This window comes from Perna viridis, chromosome 3 (assembly GCF_037379345.1).
Source record: "Perna viridis isolate PV_CMFRI_1.1 ecotype Kerala chromosome 3, ASM3737934v1, whole genome shotgun sequence".
Taxonomy (NCBI): Eukaryota; Metazoa; Mollusca; class Bivalvia; order Mytilida; family Mytilidae; genus Perna; species Perna viridis.
The window spans coordinates 30,406,855-30,429,173 of NC_142447.1; the positions used below are offsets into that span (position 1 = coordinate 30,406,855).

At 32.1% G+C, this 22,319-nt stretch overlaps 1 protein-coding gene across 15 annotated transcripts in view; it reads left to right on the forward strand.

The window, feature by feature from the left end:
- Positions 1-22,319, forward strand: part of LOC148621819 (sodium/calcium exchanger 3-like) — an 88,949-nt gene that overhangs the window by 29,032 nt on the left and 37,598 nt on the right. For 8 of the 15 annotated variants that reach the window (XM_088576573.1, XM_088576572.1, XM_088576585.1 and 5 more), the window contains 2 exons: positions 9,152-9,910; positions 19,155-19,270. In XM_088576573.1, coding sequence (XP_088432699.1) covers positions 9,179-9,910; positions 19,155-19,270 — 848 coding nt within the window. In that variant the 5' untranslated portion in view covers positions 9,152-9,178. Of the gene's footprint in view, positions 1-9,151; positions 9,911-12,736; positions 13,730-19,154; positions 19,271-22,319 lie in introns of those variants that run through there. The other 7 variants (XM_088576571.1, XM_088576583.1, XM_088576580.1 and 4 more) reach the window with 6 other exon arrangements.

Genomic DNA, 22,319 nt, shown 5'->3' on the forward strand with positions numbered 1-22,319 from the left:
ATGGTTTTGCTCCATTTTTGAATATTCACTTTTTCATTTGCACCACAAGGTTGCATTTCATTTGTGCTAAGGACCAATTATTTGATTTACACTATTTTCGTGGTAACCATCAGGTAAAGGTAGATACATAAATTTTCAAGTAAAGAGTTAAAACAATTTGTGCTCATAAAAACTTTAAGCCTCGAATGTAGAACGAGGGACTATATAATGCTAGTTATGTAAAGTTCCTTGGGGTAGAACAATTGCATGTTTATAGTAAACATACATGTATAGTGCTTTTAGGACGACTTTCAGATGACTAAGTACTCAGTTTGATTGGTTTTGTTAAATATGAGAGAGCAATCAAAAGTTTAAAATTAGGTGTAAGTTATATATCCTGAACATTAGGTATAAGTTATATACCTTGAAAAGTAGAATTTTTGTATGTTATAAATATATTATACCTATATGCTGTCCACCCTTCATTACTGTGTAACACTGACATAGGTTGTCATCATGGATGCTAGCATTCCTTAATTGTTATTGTATTTTTTTTCAATTTTACATTTCTGAGTCATTGGACTTTATAAACTCATAAAAGGGTAACTGGTGTGTCCCATGCTTTAACACAGCTGTGAATTTACACTTACAAAATCAGAATAGAGTATGCTTACTGATTTTAAGCAGACAGTATGAAACATTGTAACTCATGCCATTCTTCTGCCTATTTCCCCCTGCATATTGCAATCACTTTTTATATAACTGCAAAAATTTTGTGGTTGTTTAATAGTATAATGCTATCTGTCATTGTCCTTCATGTAGTTGTCATTGTAGTTGATAGACCTTCATAAAATTTTAAAACAAGGTTCCAAACTACAAAAGCCCTAGTTATGGCCCTAACCATTTAAGAAATAGGGACCAAATTGGCAAAAAGGGCCAAAAACAAACATTTCATAGAATTTTAACTATAGTCTATATATCACTAGTAAAAGAATGCAAATGGTATTCTGCAATATTCTAGACCACAATAGGGATTGATTTTTTGGGTTAAGATTTGAACATGTTAGAAATTAGGGGCCAAAAAGGGGGCCAGAAACATGCATTTTCAATGACTTGACTATTAATGAAGTGATCTCTTGGAAATTGTGTTACAAGGTGCTATACCACCAAAAGAAGACTAGGATTGAATAGAGTGTTACAATTTGAACCTTTTTGGAATTAGGGGCCAAAAGGGGGCCTGAAACAAGTATTTTCCTTACGTTTAGACAATTACTTGAATAAAAGTGAATGGATCTCATATAGATTTTACTACAAGGTGCCATACCACAAAAGAAAGATTGTGAAGAATATTTTGGGTTATGAGTAGAGCAAAGTAAGAATAAGGGATCAGAAACTACAGGGCACCATATCCACAAAGGAGGGTTTGGATTGATTTAAGGTTTTAACTGGAGCCAATTACACATAAAGGCCAAAAAGTGATCACTTCAATTCTGGTCATATTATTATGCCATGTCAAATATTTAATCGTAATCAAAATTCAAAGCTGTATAAAATTTGAATCCATACTTGCCCCTACTTTTCAGGATTTTACCTCTGCCATTGTATCAAGCTGCACCCTGTAAATCATTGCTTTTGCATGATGACTTTTAAGGTATCTCTCCTTTCTAGATTCATCACTTGTCTAGTTTCTGTTTATGGTACCACTTAGTGATTTCTTTTAGTTGATGCATAATGGAAATTCTCAGCTTTTAGTTGACGGATGCTAAGGTATTCGATGTATTGCATTTGATGACCTTTACCTTGTCTCTTTTTTATCTTCATCCTATTTACCATACAACTTTATTGGACAGAAATTGATGAGTGGGATTTTCTTAGCTTGACTAAGTATGCAACATCTTGTGTTTCTTGTTTCTTTAATGGTAAATCAAATTGATTTCCAAACTTCGTTAAATTTTAGCTCCATTTCACTCAAAATTGCTTGTCTCTGAAAATCAACCCTTACCATATTGAATTGTTTTTAAAAAATGTCTACATTTTGATTATTTTCTAACTTCTGCTATTATATGCATATAAATTGCATCATGGTACTGATGCTGGTTATATAAAAACTAAAGATAGGTGATCACGGTGTGCCGTGGTTTGGGTGATGCATAAAATTCTGCTGTGGTGAGGTTCCAGACTCTACCGGTGCATCTGGTCCATGCTCCTAGTTTTTAGTGGAGTCGTAGTTGCTCATTTGCTTTTGTTACTCTGTATGTATGATTTTAGTTACTTTATGTTCTTTGTTGTGTTTGTCTGTTTTCCATGTCTAGTCTTTGTCCCTGGATTACATTCTTTTGATTTCTGCTATAACCTTGGTTCCCTTGATTACTCTTCCAAGAAATGAGCCCAACCCTAAAATAAAAGCATCTTTTTGTGGCCACCATTTTTCATGACCTCTTGTTCAGCCTTCAAGTAACTGTTTGTCATCAAACTCGATAAAAGTTAGGCTCATTTTAAGCATATTCACTATGCATGCAGATGGAAACAAATTGTGCCTTCCTTAACTTAAAATAACATTGCTAGGACCCAGACTATATTTGTGGGTACGGTAAGGGTTAATACGTATATAGTTCAGATGATTAGCAACAACAAGTCAACAAAACAAATCTTCTTGGTCTGTGTATATTTGTTAATCTTCAGTTTTAGAGAAAAATCGAAGTCTCTTGAAAATAATGTGCTTTGTCATTCAATATCAAAACTCTGCCCTAAGTTCAACTTGTAAGGATTCATATGTTAAAGGGAGATTATAATATAAAAAGTTCCACATTTTCTAAGTACCCTGAAGACTAGGATTGAATAGAGTACTGACATGAAGTATACAAACACATCAATGGCTTCTGCATTCAACAAAATATAAGGTTGTCCCCACTTCAGTGTAGAGTCTTTACTTAAAATTTACTTGGCAAACTTCAACGTTTCATGTCCTGATATAATTGAATTAAAGGTGACAAAAAGAAAATTGTGTTACTATTTAACAAGCCAAGGCTTCTCTATATTGAGAAGGGTTAACAATTGTATGACGCCACCTAAACATTATGGTATACTTATAGAATTTTAATAAGTTTAAATGGCAGGCATCTCCCACAACATAACAAATCAAAATAAATCAAACAATTAGGTAGTCCCAGCAGAGATTTATGTGGTTAACCAAGAATTCACTTGGTTTCACTGCTAACAAAAGTTTTAAAACATTGTTTTTTTTTTATAGAAAATATGTTAAAAATTAACAGTAGCTCTGTCATTAAATGAAAAGAAATCTTTGTTAGTTTCTGTAGTTATATAAAGTTTGTTTAAACCCATTGTAATAAATTAGAATTACATGTGACCCATATTAAGATTTAAAATTAATTAATTTTCATATATTTCTTTGATATGATTAGAGTCCTTATAATTTGATTTTTAAAACCACAGCATTAGTGATTGAGGTTCAATTTACATGGAATTTAGATTTAAATTTTGTTTCTACTACATCAAAGGTTTCTGTTTCATACATATGCATAAAATTAAATAAGGAGTCTTCCAATGAATATTGAGAGAAGGTTGCTCAATAATTCCATGAGATTCAACAATGTAAAATGTGAAGATATATGTATATATATTGTTATTGTTTAGGTACATATGAAATACATAAATTGTTGATCAGTGGTTTAAAACATGTGGTTGATTTAGGAGCACTGTAGATAATTAAGTTGGGGGTCACTGTAAAAAAATGAGTTAAACAATAATATATGTTAATGAATATGTAATTTCATATTGGCCCTGTAATAGGTTTGAGATCTGCCATATTGGTTGAGGCCGTCAAATTGGCCCTGCGGCTGTCAAGGCTAATATGATTGACCGAAACCTATAACAGGGCCAATATGAAATTACATAATTATTGACAATTTTATTAACCAACTCAACTAGATGATTTGTAGAATAGTTGTTTTCATGTTTTAGCAAGAACGTGTAGGTTAATTTGCATTAATCAGTCTTAAGTATCCTTTTGTATAAAATGGAAAATTTTTGTGTTTCTCTGCTGCTTTTAGTCCTGGTGATCAAAGTTCCCGAAATAACACAATTCTGGAAGGACATTTTAGATATACAAATGTGCAATTGAAGATATATTATGCTCTTTTGTTTAAGACATTACAATAGGCTTGCCATGTGTAATAAATTATTGGTTTGCATATCATAATTATGTTGGATTCCTTTTTTTCTTGGTTTTCTATGTGCACATCCTTTGATTCTAGTTTGTCTTGTATATGTTACATAATGTATGTTTTTATATTTGGTCTGAAGCTCCTTAAAGCTTGTGATTGTATTTGAATCACATGCCAAATCAAAATAAAGTTTTCTTACCATATTCAAAGTTTCTTTATTTACGACCGGAAGTTCTGATGCCGTATTGGCCCTGGTTTGATCCATATTGGCCCTCTTTTTTTGTATTGGCCCTGTGTAGATGCCCGGTTTGAAATCATATCTATTGGTCAGTTTTTGACAAATTTTATCGTATTTTGGGTATTTGGTTGATAATATTATGTATAGCACCTGTTGAAATGTATTTATCTTAATCATGCAATCAAGCATTTTATCAAAATTGTGTAACATTTAGACTATTAGTAGATCTAAGGAACATAGCCAGGAAAGTAAAAATGACCTTAACTGGTACGACAACAGACTTATTTCTGTTTCAATGGCCAGTGGGTAACAATGGTACTTATGAATGGCAGTGACCTAAAGGTTGCCTTCTTACTAAATCTCATTTTGAATTAATTGCATGATCAGTTTTGATGTATGAATCTTAAGACATTGTGTAATCAAGCATTTAATTTTTAATGAAATTCATTGTTGAATCAGTTTTAATAAAACTTATTTCCTTTACAAATTTGTAAAAGACATGGGAATATTTTGAATAAAAAGATGATTCCATGACAAAGGGCTCAAAGAATATGGACTTTAAATATGTGCTCAGTAATTACTAGAGCGTAACACAGTTTGTCCTCTATTTAATAAGTAAATTAGTGATTTACTGGTGATGTACATGCATTTCATTATCTAAATTGTTAATTGGAGTGAAACATACATTAATATAAGATGTTAAATCAGTGTATGTAAAATGTCAGTTGATCTTTGTACTTTTTTATAACTCTGCTAAACAAATTTAAGAATTAAGATTTTAGTCTAAATTTATCATGATAATCCAACCAACAAAGTTTTTGGGGGGATATATTAAAGGAATCCTCTTGTCAGCCTGTCTGTTCAACCATTCTTCTGTCCATATTTCTTGCAAACACAACTCATAAATTTCTTTAGGGATTTTGATGAAATGATATAGGAAGGTTTGGCATCACATGTAAAATATGCATGTTAGAATATAATCATTATAAGATGAATCCATTCCAACTTAAGTATTTCTAATTTAGCATTTAACTCTATTTGAAGCAGGGGGTATTCTCTTTCTAAGCTTGCTCACAGTATTTCTAGTTTCTAGTGTCTAGTTTGTATTTTCATATTTTTTTAATGATTTAAATTTCAAGAGATCTGTTTCCCATTTATAATAACAAATACCTTTGTTCCCTCCAAAACAGGTTCACATGTCTAAGACTCAGCTTTTAAGGGCCAGTCGGTAACAACTTTAAATCCTGAAAGTACTTAATTGTTCATGTCTATTCATATTTTTCTTGGCTTGAACTTTGTACCACTATTGGCAAATGTTTCTTTAGGTGATTTGAAATTTGGTTGGCAGCTAATGGGATGTACTCTGTAAAAGACTAAGCCTGGGTTGTATGGTTTTAACATATAATTCTAATGGGTTGTACAATGTTAAAGATTTAGTCTAGGTTATGCTATATTAACATATTAGACCAATGGGTTGTACAATGTTAAAGATTTAGTCTAGGTTGTGCTATATTAACAGATTAGACTAATGGGTTGTACAATGTTAAAGATTAAGGCATTGTTGTACTATATTCACATATTAGATTAATGGGTTGTACAATGTTAAAGATTAAGGCATGGTTGTACTATATTCACATTTAAGATTAATGGGGTTGTACAATGTTAAGATTTAGGCATGGTTGTACTATATTCAAATATAAGACTAATGGGTTGTATATTGTTAAAGATTTAGTCTGGGTTGTGCTAAATTAACATATTAGACTAATGGGTTGTACTATGTTAAAGATTTAGGCATGGTCGTGCTATATAAAATATAAGACTAATGGGTTGTACAATGTTCAAGATTAAGGCATGGTTGTGCTATATTGACATATAAGACTAATGGGTTGTACTGGGTTGTACTCTGACTGTCTGTTTGTGGTTTTGCCTTTGCTGGTATTTTCATGTTTCATAATGTTTTGATGCACAAATCTATGCATTTTTAGCTCACCTGGACGAAGGCCATGTGAGCTATTGCCATCACTTGGCGTCCATCGTTGTCATTGTCTGTCGATGTCCGTCTTTTTCCTTTGTCATTCACAGTTTTTCAAAACTCTTCTTTTCTGACACTACTTGACCAATTAAAACCAAACTTGGTATGAATGTTCCTTGGGGTATCATTGATGTGGGAATGTTTTACTAAAAATAGAACATAGGGGTCAGACAGTAGTTTTTCTCATATATCTCCAAAACTGTTAGGTTTTAGCCAAATTCTGACTGGGTAAAAGTATTCAGCATGATGAGATCTATCAGTGGTCAAATTTTCATTTTAATCTGTTGAGCCATGTTGGAATTACTGCCCTTTTTCGACATTTTTTGCTATTTTAAATGTTATTTCTTTCAAAATTCTTCTCCTCTGACACTACTTGACTAATTGAAAGCAAACTTGGTATGAATGTTCCTTGGGTATCCTGCATATAACTGGTGTGGTGATTTTTGATCCATCAAAAAAACATGGCTGTCATTGCTTAAAATAGAACATTGGGGCCAGACAATAGTTTTTTGCATATTATATCTCCAGAATGTTAGGTTTAGCCAAGTTTTTTCAGTTACTTAAATGATCCTTAGTATAAGGCCTACATAAGTCTTCAGGGATCAAACTTGACAGATGACTCCTTGTAAGCATAATTGCCCTTGAAAGGTGAAAAATGACTTTTTTCAATGTCTTGAAAGCTATGATAGATAGAAAGAAACTTTCAAATGCTGAAATGACCCTGAAGATATGTCCTACTAAAATCTTGAGTCAAAATTGTTCGACAACTCCTTGTAAAATTTATCGCCATTGAAAGGCAGAATTTACCAGATTAACGATTTGGGCTCCTGGGAGCCTCTTGTTTTTTTGGGGGGGATCAATTTGAAATTTGTTATTTCAGTTTGATGGGTTGTACTTTGTGTAAGCCTTTGGATTTGGTTATTTAACTTTTGATTGTATTGTCTGTTACTTCTACTAGGTAATTTGTTGTTGCACTGTGCTCAGCAACTATTCATGGGAATAATTTCTGATAGGACTCTTCTAATGATTAAAATAGCGAATTGTACTTTAAAGACAGTAGGCAAAGCTGTGATTTAATACAGTAAGCAGAGGTTACCAGTAATACTTTTTTACTGTTAAATTTGGTCTTCCACTGATGGTACCAAAGAATAATGGCGGGAGTAGAGATTTTCTCAAGAAAAAAATTCTTATTAATGTTAAGAGAGTAAATGTAAATAATTTATTTATAATATAAACATGTGTAATTGGTATCTAAGTGGACTCTAATAAGAGAGAAATCAATTTGTTATTCTTTGTCAATATTGATTAGCATTGTAATTCCTTACCAACAGTGTTTGTAATGTACAAACTAACAGAATACAGAACAAAACACTACAATATCGTTCTAGTTCAAAGTTTAGATGATCAATTCAATGTTTGTAAAAGTCTTTAATACCACCTTTAGTAAAAACCTATCAAAGAAAGTTATTCTCATGATTGTAATTAAATTGTATTTAAGGTACAGTATGTGACCTTAAAGGTTGTACCTGTAGTACTACATCTTACATTAGTACTCAACTCAATCACTAGATCAATAATGCTGATGCATGTTGCCCCCTTTCTGAGAGCACAGAAACATTCATTTTATTGTGTAGTGCTGTAACTACATTAATTTTCAAAAGCATTTTTGTTGCAGACAGTGGCATGCTTTTAAACAAGTTATGTCCTTCAGAACTTGACTAAAATATAAAAATATCCATTGGTCAAGATTTTGCTTACAGTCAGTTTATCATGTTCAGCTTAAGAGAAGAATGAAAATTAAATATTCTGTTTAGACACAAAGATCTAGTTAAGGGTTATCAACTGTTGACTATTACATGTAATTAGGTCAATATGTTCTTATGGACCTTATTGATATTGACCAGGATGTAGTCTGATGTGCCATAATCTATTAATCTATTAATCTATATGACCATGTAGTATTCTGTTTTTCATTGATTCTTACAAACACATGATTTTATGGATATACTTTGTGCCTGTGGCTTATTCCATGTTTCTATTTTTATGTATATGGATGCTATTTTTCTATTTTTGTTTTAATATATTGATGCTGTTTATCAAAAAAAATTCGAACTGTTTTTTGTTGGAGATTATTTGGCCCCTAAGAACAAAAATCATATATGAATTAAGCACTACAGAAAAAAAACTTGGCGAAAGAACACCTGTTCAGGTTAAAGATATTCACCCAGTCAATAATTTACATATGAAAAATTACTTATGCCTTATTAATATGCACAATATTCTTTGAATAAGATTGAGTGCATAAAAAAATAATGATACGGAAAGAAAATAAATATCTGTTTCTGAAAATACAGACACCACCAGTAATAACTATTTTTTGTATTTTTCTACTCACAAGGCCCTACACTATCCTGCATTTTTCTATTCCTTTGGAGTGACTTGCATAAGTATAGATCAGGCTCTGGAAGGGTTCTAATTTTCCAGGAAGACCCGCAAGTAATTCAAATGAATTCTGAAGAATTTAGTCTGGACCCTTTTTTTGATCTGATTGTTTAGGATAGTAGCTTGAAAAAAAATTAGCCGAGACTGTGTGTGTCTCATGCCTGGTAGTGAACAAATGGTCAACTGCAATTGAGTTCTGAGTTGTTATAGCAATTTGTGTATTTATGTCTATATATTGCTACAGTTTTTAGTAGATGTGTATTATTTTGTTTGTAGGTACGGAGGAGAAGATGAGCTAAAGCCATGTCGTACAACGTGATTAGTTATCATGGGAATGGATATGTGGTGGAGACTGTTTCAAATAGTTCAGAACAATGTAAAAGCTGGTTACTTTTACCAGCAGAAAACCTTTGGAGTGCTGGGTTACGAGCATTCCTCTATGTACTAGCCATTCTATACTTATTTTTAGGTGTTGCAATTTCATCAGATATATTTATGGGCAGTATAGAAGTAATCACAAGTAAAAAAAGAACTATAGTGACTTGGGATGCAGAAAAAGAAGAGAAACATGAAAGAGAAGTTTTAGTATGGAATGAAACAGTTGCAAATTTGACTTTAATGGCATTAGGCAGTAGTGCTCCAGAAATTCTACTTGCAACTGTAGAAATGATATTTACATTAGGAAGTTCACAAATAGCAGATTCATTAGGAACTTTCACCATTATTGGTAGTGCTTCATTTAATCTCTTTATAATTTCATCTATCTGTGTAGTTAGTGTATCATCTCCTACTGTAAAATATATCAAAGAATTTGGTGTTTTTCTAGTGACAACAGCCTGGTCAATTTGGGCCTATGTATGGATGTTATTAGTTGTACAATATATTTCACCTGGAGAAATAGAAATATGGGAAGCTTGGGTGACATTACTGTATATGCCATTATTTGTTTTACATGCCTATGCTCAGGACAGTGGTTGGTGGTGTAAGAAATGCAAGAAGACACAAGTAGATTTGGAAGAAGAAGAAGAAAATGATGTAAGTAATAATATTTTCAGACTGGGGAAATATTAATGGACATTGCTTTCAGTCCAACTGACCTTGGGGATAACTATCTAATATCTTTGAGATACTAATCAAGTGTAAAACACTTCTGCAATTTTTGTTTTTTAGAAGTCTGGTATAATTATCAGTTTCACTGTATATCTTTATACACTGGCGTCAACTGCAGTAACAATCATCCATATAAGGCAGACCAAAATTCAGAGAAATTTTATAAGGCCGAACTTTCCACATTAAAAGGTCATATGAAGAAACATCTTTATTAACATTGTCGTTAAATGTTTTTTTTTACTAAAAGATTAAAAAATCAACTTAAAATAAGAAAATAAAAATGCAAAAAAAAAAATGATGATTGTAACTTCTATGAATGACCAGTTTTGGATTTGTTTTAGTATAAAAATAATAGTAACTCAACAGTTATATGTTACTTTCGTAAGTAAATAGAATAAGCAATCATGATACATTGGTCTTACTGAAAAGAGATAAGATTTTTCATGCTGAACAAAAAAACAAAAAAAAATAGTTCAATACACTACTTGACTTGTCAAGCACACATTTAAGGGGCAATAAACTAGCTTATTTGCAAATGTTGTAGAAGTTTAATTGTATGTTGCTTGGAATTTGGTGGATGACTGTCTCGTTGGCAATCATACATCTCCTATTTTTATAATAATACTTATTTTTTAAATGTTGTCAATTACATAAAACAAGTCACAAAACTTACATTTGTATACATGAATAGCCTTACATAAGAATCCTGGCTCCTTTATGAAAATTGTGAAATCAAATTTCCTCCAAGAATTAATTAGGGCCCTGCCACTATGTGTGGTGGATGCCATATAGTTATCAGTCTGTCCATCTGCCCATAATCAGTGTTCGAGGATTCCTTTTTCCCGTTAACCCAGGGCAAGTGAAATTTGGGTCAAGGAAAGTTAGGTACTAAGTTACACTTTCCCGTGGCAAGTTGAAAACTTCATATGCTGTAAGGATTTGTTTTACTAGGAAAGCAGTCATTGAATGAGGGAAAGTTTATTTCATATGAATTTTTCCTGAGGAAACCTCAATTTCTGAAAAATCCTAGAACACTACCTTAATGAATCATATCTGTTCTCTAACTTCGTTGTCTTTTGGTGTAGGCTTTTGATATTTGGTATAAGGGTGGATCAGCTCAAGGCTATGTGCCTATACCATTATTGATGACCTTTGACCTTGAACTTTGACCTGAAGGTCAAATTTATGATTTTTGTGTACAATTTTGTGTCTGGACTGTAACCTTTTTGTCTTTATTGTGTATGCTTTTGTGATTTGGCTGTAATGAGTTTCATTTAAATTGAATGTGTTTTGCATGGCTGATGTATAAGATTTTTACCACAGTTGGGCCCACAGAGATGGATTCCATCTCAATGATATCTAGTTTCACAATGTCTGTTACCCTAAAATAAGCATAATAAGTTTGACATATTGACTGTCAGGTGAGATTAGCTAATGCATGATCAATTTCTTCCTAAAAAAAACCTATTTTTGGCTTAAAAATGTATCCATTTTTAAATATCATGCTATAATATATTCATATAAATATATATGAAGAGGAGCCTCCATACTTATATTTGATATTGTTTATATTACCCTTGATTTTACACTAACACACATGCAAAGATGCAACTAACAGATTTTCCATAAAAACAATACAGAAATTCCTGTATGCTGAAATGTTGTTGTCAAAAATCCTGCCAAACCTCTATGGCAATGCTTTGAAAATTGAAATGAAATTAAATGGGAAAGCTTTCAATTCAAGTCCAAAACTTTGTATACTGTAAACGTACTTATTTTCGCGGGTACTTATATTCGCGATTTTACAATTTCAAACAAGTTCGCGGGTATTTAATTTCGCGTTTTTCTAGTTTTAACTTTTACTATTATCGCGGAATATAACTCTGTCTCTTTTTAACATCGTATAAAAGACAAAGTTTATTCCATGATTAAAAATCAATGATTAATCAATTATTGTATTCATATACAACATGAACTCATGTTTAATGTTTCCTTAAAATTGAGGTATGGCAGTTGGTATCTGTGTCCACATTTCTTCTGTTTTACTACATATTTAACATAAATATCTTAAAATATATGCCAGATTGTAAGGATTTTTGTCTACATAAAATAGTTCTATTTAGAAAAAACTTTTTTCCTGAGGAAAAAAAAGTTTGTCCTATGTAGAATTTGTTGTCTTTGACAAAAGTTTACAGTGACCTTCTATCCTTTGTTCTTTCTTAAATGCTGTTAGTTGACCTATATGGTTGCTACACACATTTTTTTCCCAGTGTTTTTTGTGCCCCAGTTAATTGGTTTGAGGTTTTCTACTCTTACTGTGAAGCGTCATACATATTTTCTCTCAATTCACTTTGATTGAAAATCAGTCATTTCCATTTATTAATAATAGTACAGAAATTTAAACAGTAGTTCAAAAGACATTATGGACTCAATTATTTGATATAAAGGGACCCAAGCAGGACAAGTTTTTGTTGTTTAAATAGCCTCTTATGATGTGATATTATATTTGAAAATGTTTTAATAAAAGAAAATTTATCTGTTTTGTTGATACTATAATACTGATTTTTAAGGTTTTGTCATCAGTGAAAAAGAGAGATTTAAGGCTATTTAGGCTCATGGTAATCTCTTAAATGATTATTTGTGCTGTGAAAAGGTTGACTATAACTTTGTGTTCTGATTTGCGTGACTGCATTCGGTCCAATGTTTTACTAAAGCTGTAAGATAAGAGCAGATAGCACCTTAGAAACAATACAGTTCTTTTAAAGGATTCATTTAATACATTCAGCCGTATTAGTGGTTCAATTTACAAAAGGTTAGAAATATTATTAAAGGTGAATAAATATATTGATATGATGACAATTGGAATATGCTGTAATATGTAATTAAGAAGGTTAGTTTAAATTAAATGTGGACCTTGATAATATTGTGAACAATGTCTGCCTTTCCTTCTGCAAAAATGGAACTATAAAAAATAGCTGAAAGGAACTTTACTGGAAGGAAAAAATGGTGTATGAACATAAAACTAATTATAAAAATGGTTATGTGGTGGAATATTATAGTAGTAATACCACAGAAAGATGCGAGGCTTTTTTACTGATTCCTGCTGAGAACTTGTGGCATGAGGGAGTGAGAGGATTTCTTTATCTACTAGGATTGTTATACCTTTTCCTCGGAGTAGCAATTGCTTCAGATATTTTTATGAACTGTATTGAAGTGTTAACTAGTAAGAAGAGAGAAATTATCAAAATTGACCCAGAAAGGGGTCCTATCAAGGTGGAAGTTTTAGTATGGAATGAAACTGTTGCTAACTTGACTTTAATGGCATTAGGTAGTAGTGCTCCAGAAATTCTACTAGCTGTTATAGAGCAGGTTCTTGTGTTAGGAGAAGAGCAAAAAGATTCCCTGGGTACATTCACTATCATAGGGAGTGCGGCATTCAACCTTTTTGTCATTACTTCTGTGTGTATTTTGAGTGTTCCTACTCCTGATGTTAAATATGTCAAAGAATTTGGAGTATTTTGTACTACCACATTCTACTCTATATGGGCATATGTATGGATGTTACTAGTTGTGCAATTTATCACTCCTGGTGTAATAGATATATGGGAGGCATGGGTTACTCTAGGTTTCATGCCATTGTTTGTCTTACATGCTTATGCTCAAGATAGTGGTTGGTGGTGTCACAAATGTTGTAAACGTCCTGCTGTAGCTGACGAGAATGAAGGACATAAATCAGATAAACCAGTAAGTTTTTTCTGACCATTTTCCATTTTACTTGCATTTAGCCATTAAGAAAGCCATTATTGAGTATTTGACCTATATATTTTCGTCCTTTGCCTTGCCATTGATAACATATTTTTATTACTGGTACTTTTCTATGCAAAACAGATAGTGCAAATTGTTTATGTTGCACATGTATGGACTCCTATCAAAACTGAAGATATAAATGTTAAGGATAAATTTTGTATGTTCAATTGAAAAGTACAGAAAAAAATAGAGAAATAGTTGTGAGTTGGTTGTACAGATTGATGGAGGTAATGATGTCTACAGTACTAAATTTGTTAGATGACTAAGCATGTGGGTTATTCAGGCATGATTTTTTTCCACTTTTTAATGGAAATCTATTATTTCAAATCCGGAATTTACTGCTAAAATTCTTTTTTTTTACTGTATATTTACTTCCAATTTTGCCGACTTCCACTTTTTATGTTGACATCATAAAATCATCCCTTGTTATTGTAGAGGTATTTATCACATTTACAGTTTTATACCCCACCAAAGAAGTGGCATGGTATTATGGGATTCTCCTTCAGAAAGTTGCATGGCCATCCATCAATATGTCCATCCCCAAATGGTTCCCTGATGATCACTTGAGAACAGATTAATGAAACTTTGCACAGTTGACAAATACCATAAAATAAAAAAACTATTTTTTCCAGTTTAACCATTTTGAACATTTTGCCATCCCCCTTTTTTTCACCATTGCATGGCGGAGTATCATGTAATAATCCATTAATGCCCTATTTTTTATTTGTTAATAATAAAAACAAACTTACTTCAATAATTATCATAAATTATTATCATTTTTAGAATTTGCAATATACAATTTAAAAAGGTGATTCAGTTTCTTAAAAAAGATGGTAGTCAGTTTATAACAAACAATTAAATGTTCAATTTAGCTTTCTCTGCATGATTCTCCTTCATTAGTAAAACTATAGTCCATTTATGGGCATTTTACTTTGTATCTGTCTCTTGAAGGTTGTCGTGACATCAAATTGCTGAATAGGTCTCTACAGATATTATTTCCAATTTTATTGAAGTTACTTGTGGTAGGAAGTAATTAATGAACATGGTGAAGCACAAAAGACAGAAGACTATCTAAATGTCAAATTATATATTTGAAATATTTATTGCATTTCATACAAAAAATGCCAGAGATTTTTAAAGCAGATTAAACATTTATTTTGTACCTTAACACCTTGTAAGTTTTTTAACAATAAGTTGACCTACCAATGTGCTAGTGATTTAACTTAGAGATATCAAAACACATTGACGTCACACTATTGTTTGATTCACCGACATAAAGTTTCGAATCTATCTAAGAATGCTGTTTTTAGAATATTTTTATTAAACTTTATTTGGTGTTTTTTCCTCTTTGTTCTAAGTTCTTGTAGATTAAGTAGGTACTCTATTTGCTTAGATTCATGATATTCTTTATAAGTTTATTTTCCTGCGTTGCTATTTTTGGATAAAATACAACAAAACAATGAGTCTTTTAAGGCAATTACTTTTTCATTGATTATAATTGATAAATACATTGTTATATTTGGTATGATTTTTCCCCTCAAGTCATGATAGTACTTAGTATTTATAAAAATGTTGTTTCTCAAGCCATCTGTGTTCACGATACTAGTATTACATGGCCTGATATACAACCAAATTATGATTTTCAGGTACCCTTATACCTCCCATTTACGAATCTTTTTGTCCCCAAAAATAAACTGAAGCATTTTTGTATTTTTTGGCTACTTTTTATAAAAAAAATCCATTGTTTACATTTTTTCATTCTTCAAACTTGTTCCTTCTACAAATGAAGTAAACTGACATATATATGTACCATCATGTTGCTCAATATCTCAGCTGTACAATGATACCAAGAAAGTTGCGATAACATTTAGGGTTTTAGAAGCTAAGACACTGAAGTAATGTATTGTATCACACAGAAGCTTGTTTAAACTACAGTATTCTGAAAAAAAAAATGACAGTAATGGGTGAAGTAGAGGATATTCTGAAATTCTGAAAATTCCCTTTTTTTTCAATTTTATAGTAATTGTCACCCCAAAAGGAAAATCTAAGCACCTGAATTGATCAGATATGTTGGGTACATCTTAACTATGAATTCCTAAAATATGAGTTTTACGTTGTCGGTATGCTTTGAATGAGAATTCTGTTGGATACTGAGACCAGTTTTTTAGGGGTAGGGGTAATACTTTTACCATTTTTAAAAAATTCTGTCTTGAAAATTAGTTTTTGTGGTTTATTTATGTACAAAATTAAATTATCTATCAATGATACCAAATTTGAGATGTTGAGCAAAAACCTGTCGTCCAAGTTGTGACTTTTTATGGAATAATTGAAAATCCCATTTTTCGCATTTTTGGATAAATTCTGACTACAAAAAAAGCCAAAATTCATCAAAAGAACCCCACAAGTATTAATTGTGATAATGATAAACAAAAAATACCAAATAATCCATTTTTTATTGAAGTGTACATACTTTTTGGGTTTGACATTGAAAAATATGTCAATTACAGCGATTTTTCGGTGGGGTAGGAGTACATTTTTCATTTGAACCCAAAAACTAAGTGTTACTGCCACTTTCTTGGTACCATTGTAAATTTGAGACATTGGGCTACTTGAGGATACCTGCATTTGTTATTTGTTCACACATGCTGTCCCAAGAAGGCTTAGGTGGTCAAACAATTGTGTCACAAAAATCTTGGCTTTTTTTACCCAGTGGGGTACAAATATAGGCTTATACTGAAAAAGAATCCGAGAATATTCTTTGGTGACTAATTGATTTGGTAACTGGAGATATAAAGGTACCTAAAAATCACTATGAAGTTGATAAGTGGGGTGGGTGCACGGTGGAACCTCCCAGCCCATGGACTATAGTGTTGTTGAATATATTTTCTCTGACCATCACTGTTCTTGAAATGTATAATCTTTTTTTTTCAAACTTTGCACATATTGTACAGTGACATATAGATAAAGTTAACTTTCAGTATGACCCCTTTGTAGTTTTTTTTTATTCCTGTCTCATTTTCATGATTTGTAGATGATAATATAAGAACTGATGAAAGGGTTTTTTTTTTTTTTCAAATGTTGCACTCAGTTATTGAATACTGTCAAACCCTTGCACCCTCGTGTTCTTTGAGCCAGCTGTAAAGTTAAGGCTTACTAGAGCTTCTTAGTAGTTTTTAATACTCCCACAAACAAAATTTATCTGTCTTTCAGTTCCTCTGTCCACATTGTTAGCTCAATTCCTCCTTACAAAGTTTGAGGTACATAGGAAACACCTTAGTTTCTGTTGGTTCTTCTGTCCTCATTTCTCACACAGGAAACTCCTACTAGACCATTCAACAGGTTTTGATGAAACTTTACTAGAAGGTTTGGCATCATTTGTAGATAGATTGTGTATGCATGAGGCAATATTGGTAGAGCTCTTTTTAAATGGGTGATATTCCAACTTTCAGGTTTTACATGTGAAGGCCTGGGTTTCAAAAAAAATCTCAAATTGAGATTTTCCTCAGAACTCTGAGTTTTCCTCTAATCTTAAATTTCAAATGATTTGATTGCTTATTAGAGTAGAGGAAGGATTTGAGGAAAATCACAATTCTGTATGAAAGTGGACTCTAATCTTGTAAGTGCAACTCCTCCTTAACTATGCAAGGTATTTTGATGAAAATTTTTAGGTTAATGTCAGACTAGTCCAAAAGTAAACAATTTAATTGATGGTTTTACACTTTATAATTTAACCTCATTTGAAATTAAGTAAAAATATATTCTATATGTGAGTTTGCTTGGAGTAAAGTTTTTTTCTATCTGCTTTGGGACTTGATTTTGGAAGTCCAATTTTTTATTAGCTTGTACAGTGATTAAATAAATGAACATTAAAATACTGTTTTGTGGGTCATAAAACATATATAGACTTGACCTGGAGGATTTGTAAGGTTAGAGTCATCAACTTTATATATGTTTTATGTAGTAACCTTGTATTGGATTTCTTACCATTCTGTATCAAATTAAACAAACAGTAGTTTAAGTTTCCATGATAAGAATCATCTAAGGTGATGTATTATCTGATTGTATTGATGACAACATATTTGGAGACTACTGTATGTGTTATGTAATTATGTTCTGTGTTTTTGACATTGTTCATATATTGAGTCAGTGTTCTACCAGCCTTGTACATGTTAAATGTAGAACTGTATTGACAATTAAAATCATCTTTCTCTTTGCTTTATTGATAAAGTAATGAAAGAGTTAGTAGAAATTGAAACTTATAAACATTTTTTGTTATGTTTGTTAGAGTTAGACATTATTCATGCAAGTTACATGTATTTTGTTGTAATGGATTGATTGATTGATTGATTATTGGGGTTTAATGCCCGAGCAGCAATATTTCAGCTATATTCAGGCAAGAGTTGTAATGGAAACATCAATATAAATGCATTTGAAATTTTATCATGAGGGTCCATTTAGGTCTACATATTCCTTCAAGATCTAGTCATTTGTTAGTATACATGTATACATTTTTTTTTGAAAAACTTGTTTTTCTTCATTTTCTCAAAAGTAGAACAAGTAAAAAATTCATACATTTTCAGAAGTTTGTAACTGATAGTAATGGCAAGTTTTGTCTTTATGCTCTTTTTATAAATTATTATCAATGATATGTGGAAGAGTTGTTTCCTAGGTAGAACTATTGAAGAAGTCACCTCAGTAATTAGTATTAAATGTTTGTTACAAATCTAGCCCTGATATTTGGCAACTTAATGAGAACTTTCATACCTGCATTTAAAAATCAAAATTTCACTGCAATTAACTTGTTTCCCGCTGGGTGGATTGATTTCAAATTTGGTATGTAGCTTCACGTAGTTGGAACATACATTGTAAGCAAATTTTGTTACTGTCTGATATAACTTTCTTTACAAGTAAAGGTATAACTCCATAAAATGGAAGAGTGACAAGATTTGTAGCAGATGGAACTAAAATAAAAAAATAATAGGAAGCAATTTCAAAGAAATGTAGTAGAATACAAACTGTGATATATTTATTTTGATCAGTATTTAGTTGTATATTGTTACTTCAATTTTATTTTACTTACTGTTTTTATTTTGCTGATGTTTTAAGTTAGTTATTTCAATTTGATCAATAAGTTATGTCAGGTTTCTTTACCATATTTAAGGTAAAATCTACTATTTACTTATTTGTATCTTTAGTCTTTCAAAAGATAATTCCATATTGCTTCCTTTTTCTGAACTAATATATTTAAAAAATGTTCAGATGAACAAGATTCAGTATAAACATTTTTAAAAATCTTAAAAAATGTGTTGGCTCTTTATGTTTGGAGAGTCTGAAACTAAACCATTAGTTCTAATTTTTTCAGGCAATAAGAGTATTTACCCATCAGGCAAGGCGAGGTTCAATGACTGGACATGCTGTCCCAGGACAAGAACTTCACATGTTAGAAGCTGCTCATCAGAACAAGAAACACCAATTGAGGTAAGATTTCACCAGTTATAGTTTGTGTGTGTCTGTTACATTCATTTATTCAAGAACCTTTGGTGTCTCACACTGCAATTATAAATGTCTCTCTTCACTGTCAGACTTTATTATCCCAAAATGTCACTTCTTTTTGCTGATGTTATATAGAAGTTTTTTAGCTCACCTGGCCAAAGGCCACGTGAGCTATTGCCATCACTTGGCGTCTGTCGTCTTTGTCCGTCGTCGTCTTTAACAATAATACAAAACTCTTCTTCTCTGAAACTACTTGACTAATTAGAACCAAACTTGGTATGAATGTTCCTTGAGGTATCCTGCATAGATATGGTGTGGATATTTTTGATTCGTCTAAAAACATGGCCACCGTTACTAAAAATAGAACATAGGGGTCAGACAGTAGTTTTTCACATATATCTCCTAAACTGTTAGGTTTAGCTGAAATTTGACGGGGTAAAAGTGTTCAGCATGATGAGATCTATCTCTGGTCAAATTTTGGTTTTAATCTGTTGAGCCATGTTTGAGTTATTGCCCTTTTTCAACAATTTTTGCTATTTTTGATGTTATTTCTTTCAAAAATCTCGTCCTCTGACACTACTCGACCAATTGAAAACAAACTTGGTGTGAATGTTTTTTTGGGTATCCTGCATAGATCTGATGTGGGGATTTTTGATTCATCAAAAAACATGGCCGCTGTTACTAAAAAAAGAACATAGGGGTCAGACAGTAGTTTTTCACTGATATCTCCAAAACCGTTAAGTTTATCCAAATTCTTTCAAAGAGTTAAAATGATTCATATTATTAGGACTACAAAAATCTTTAAAATGATCCATATTATTAGGACTACAAAAGTCTTCAGACTCCTTGTAAGAGTTATTGCCCTTGAAAAGGGAAAAATGACCTTTTTTAATAGTTTTCAGTCAATGTCTTGAAAACTATGATAGATTAGAAGAAACTTTCATTGGTTGAAAAGATCTTGTGATAAGTCCTACCAAAGACTTCCTGAGTCAAAATTGTTGGACAACTTCTTGTTTAATTTATTGCCTTTGAAAGGCAAAATTGAACATGGTGAGCAATTCAGGCTCATGGGAGCCTCTAGTTATCTTTGTCATTGATTGGTTGAGATATCCTTTTTTCATTAACATTAAAAGATGCCTGTTGAAAATAGAAAAAAAAATAAAAAAAAACCTCAATCCCTGTTAGAATGCAGATTATAAATTGAATATGTTCACTTGCTGAGAGTTCCAGTAGATTTGAATTGTGCAAAGACCAGATTTCACTCTCCTTTTCTTCAAATCTGCTTCATTGATTGCTGTAAAAGCTTGGATAGGATTTAGCTTCAGAAAACTTCTTAAAAACTGGTTTTAGTGGAGGATCACTTTATGTACTGTTTGTCGTGAAACCAGAAAAAACTGATGTTCAAGTTATGTGATGCCTAGGCCAGATTTAGGGATGTGTCATTGTTTGAGCTTTCAAGTGCAAATCTGAGTGTCTTAAGCTAGTCAATAGATTTCTATTGAAAAAATATTGTCTATTAAACTCTCTTACAACAAATTTGACAATAACTGAAAAAAAAATCATAAGATCATTTCATGTTTGATAACATCCAATAGTATAGACAGAAATATTCAGTGTCAATACATCTACTACCAGGTTTTGATGTTAGCATTTTGTGTTGAATTGGGAACCTTTCTTATCAGGCGCCCCATGCAGATCCGGGTGTTAAAAGAATAGGCCTGCAGCAGTGCTAAGCTTGTCGTAAAAGGCGACTAAATAGTGCTCAGAAACCTAACCGGGGGCTAGACGCTCTGCCCACAGAGCAACTGGGATGTGTGCCCCAGGTGGTGGAATGGGGTACCCCTGGCATGTTTCATGCTGGGGTTGTCAGGCTATAATATGGAAAACCTGACCGCAAACCATAGTGGTGCACCATGTTGGGAAAGATGCCATGTTCCTCGCACTTTAAAGAACCCTGCTGTATTCGATAGGAGTAGGAACCTTTGCGCTCCGCCACAGGAGGCTAAATTGCCCAACCTTACCCATCCCTCCCTTTTTCTAGTGGCAATCAAAATTTGTCGACCCTACTGTCCTTGTGTCCCATCCCGTTTTTCATTTCATCATAATTTCATGTTCATTTTATCATCCGTTTCATGTTCATTGTCTGAATATAGCTGAAATATTGCTGCTCGGACGTTAAACCCCAACAATCAATCAATCAATCATATCAGGCAAGTTGAAGAAAATTCAACTTTCCCAAAGTGAAAACTATGTTGTCTTCAGGTTAATGCTTGTTGAAAAACATATATGATTTGGTTGTGTTTTGGTCAAATGTAATTTAATTTCTTCTTGTCCCAGGGAAAAGGACAGCCTTTAATGTCAGACTCTGACTACTAATAACTGTAAAAATGTATGTTGTTTGTAGCCTGACTTTCTATTGATTACTGACATTGGCTGTAGCCTAATTTTTTACAGCATTTAAACTTGCACATCTTTCATTTGCTGTAATATCTTTCTTTTTACCAGTATTTATTTGTAACTTTGAGTTGTTTGCTTCTACTTTTATATTCTCCCAACAAAGTTTTTTTTTATATAATTCTACTTTCTTTAACTTCCTTCTTAACCTTTAAAACGGCTGAATGGAATGAAACCATACTTTGCACAAAAATAGGGTGCTATTTGTAGTTGTGCCATATCATATTAAGGTTCCGCTAAAGTCAATATCTTGGACATTCCTTATTGAAATATTTTCATTCATAGTTTTAGTAATGCATTAAATGTAGTGCTGAAACTTTGCTTTAAGCATCTTTGTATGTATAAAACACACAAGCACAAGTAAAATTTGAGAAAAAAAAGTTTTATGATTTCTTTATTATGTAAACAACAAAAAAGTAAACAACATATCCTAGAATAAGTTCACAGCTATGAAAAATATGATTTAAAGTCTGAAATTTATAAAGTCCTGTTCCTAATTTTCTAGAAAAAAAAAGCTAATTCTTTAAATTAAAATGAATTAGGATGTTTTATGCTATGGTCCAGCTAAATACCAACTTCA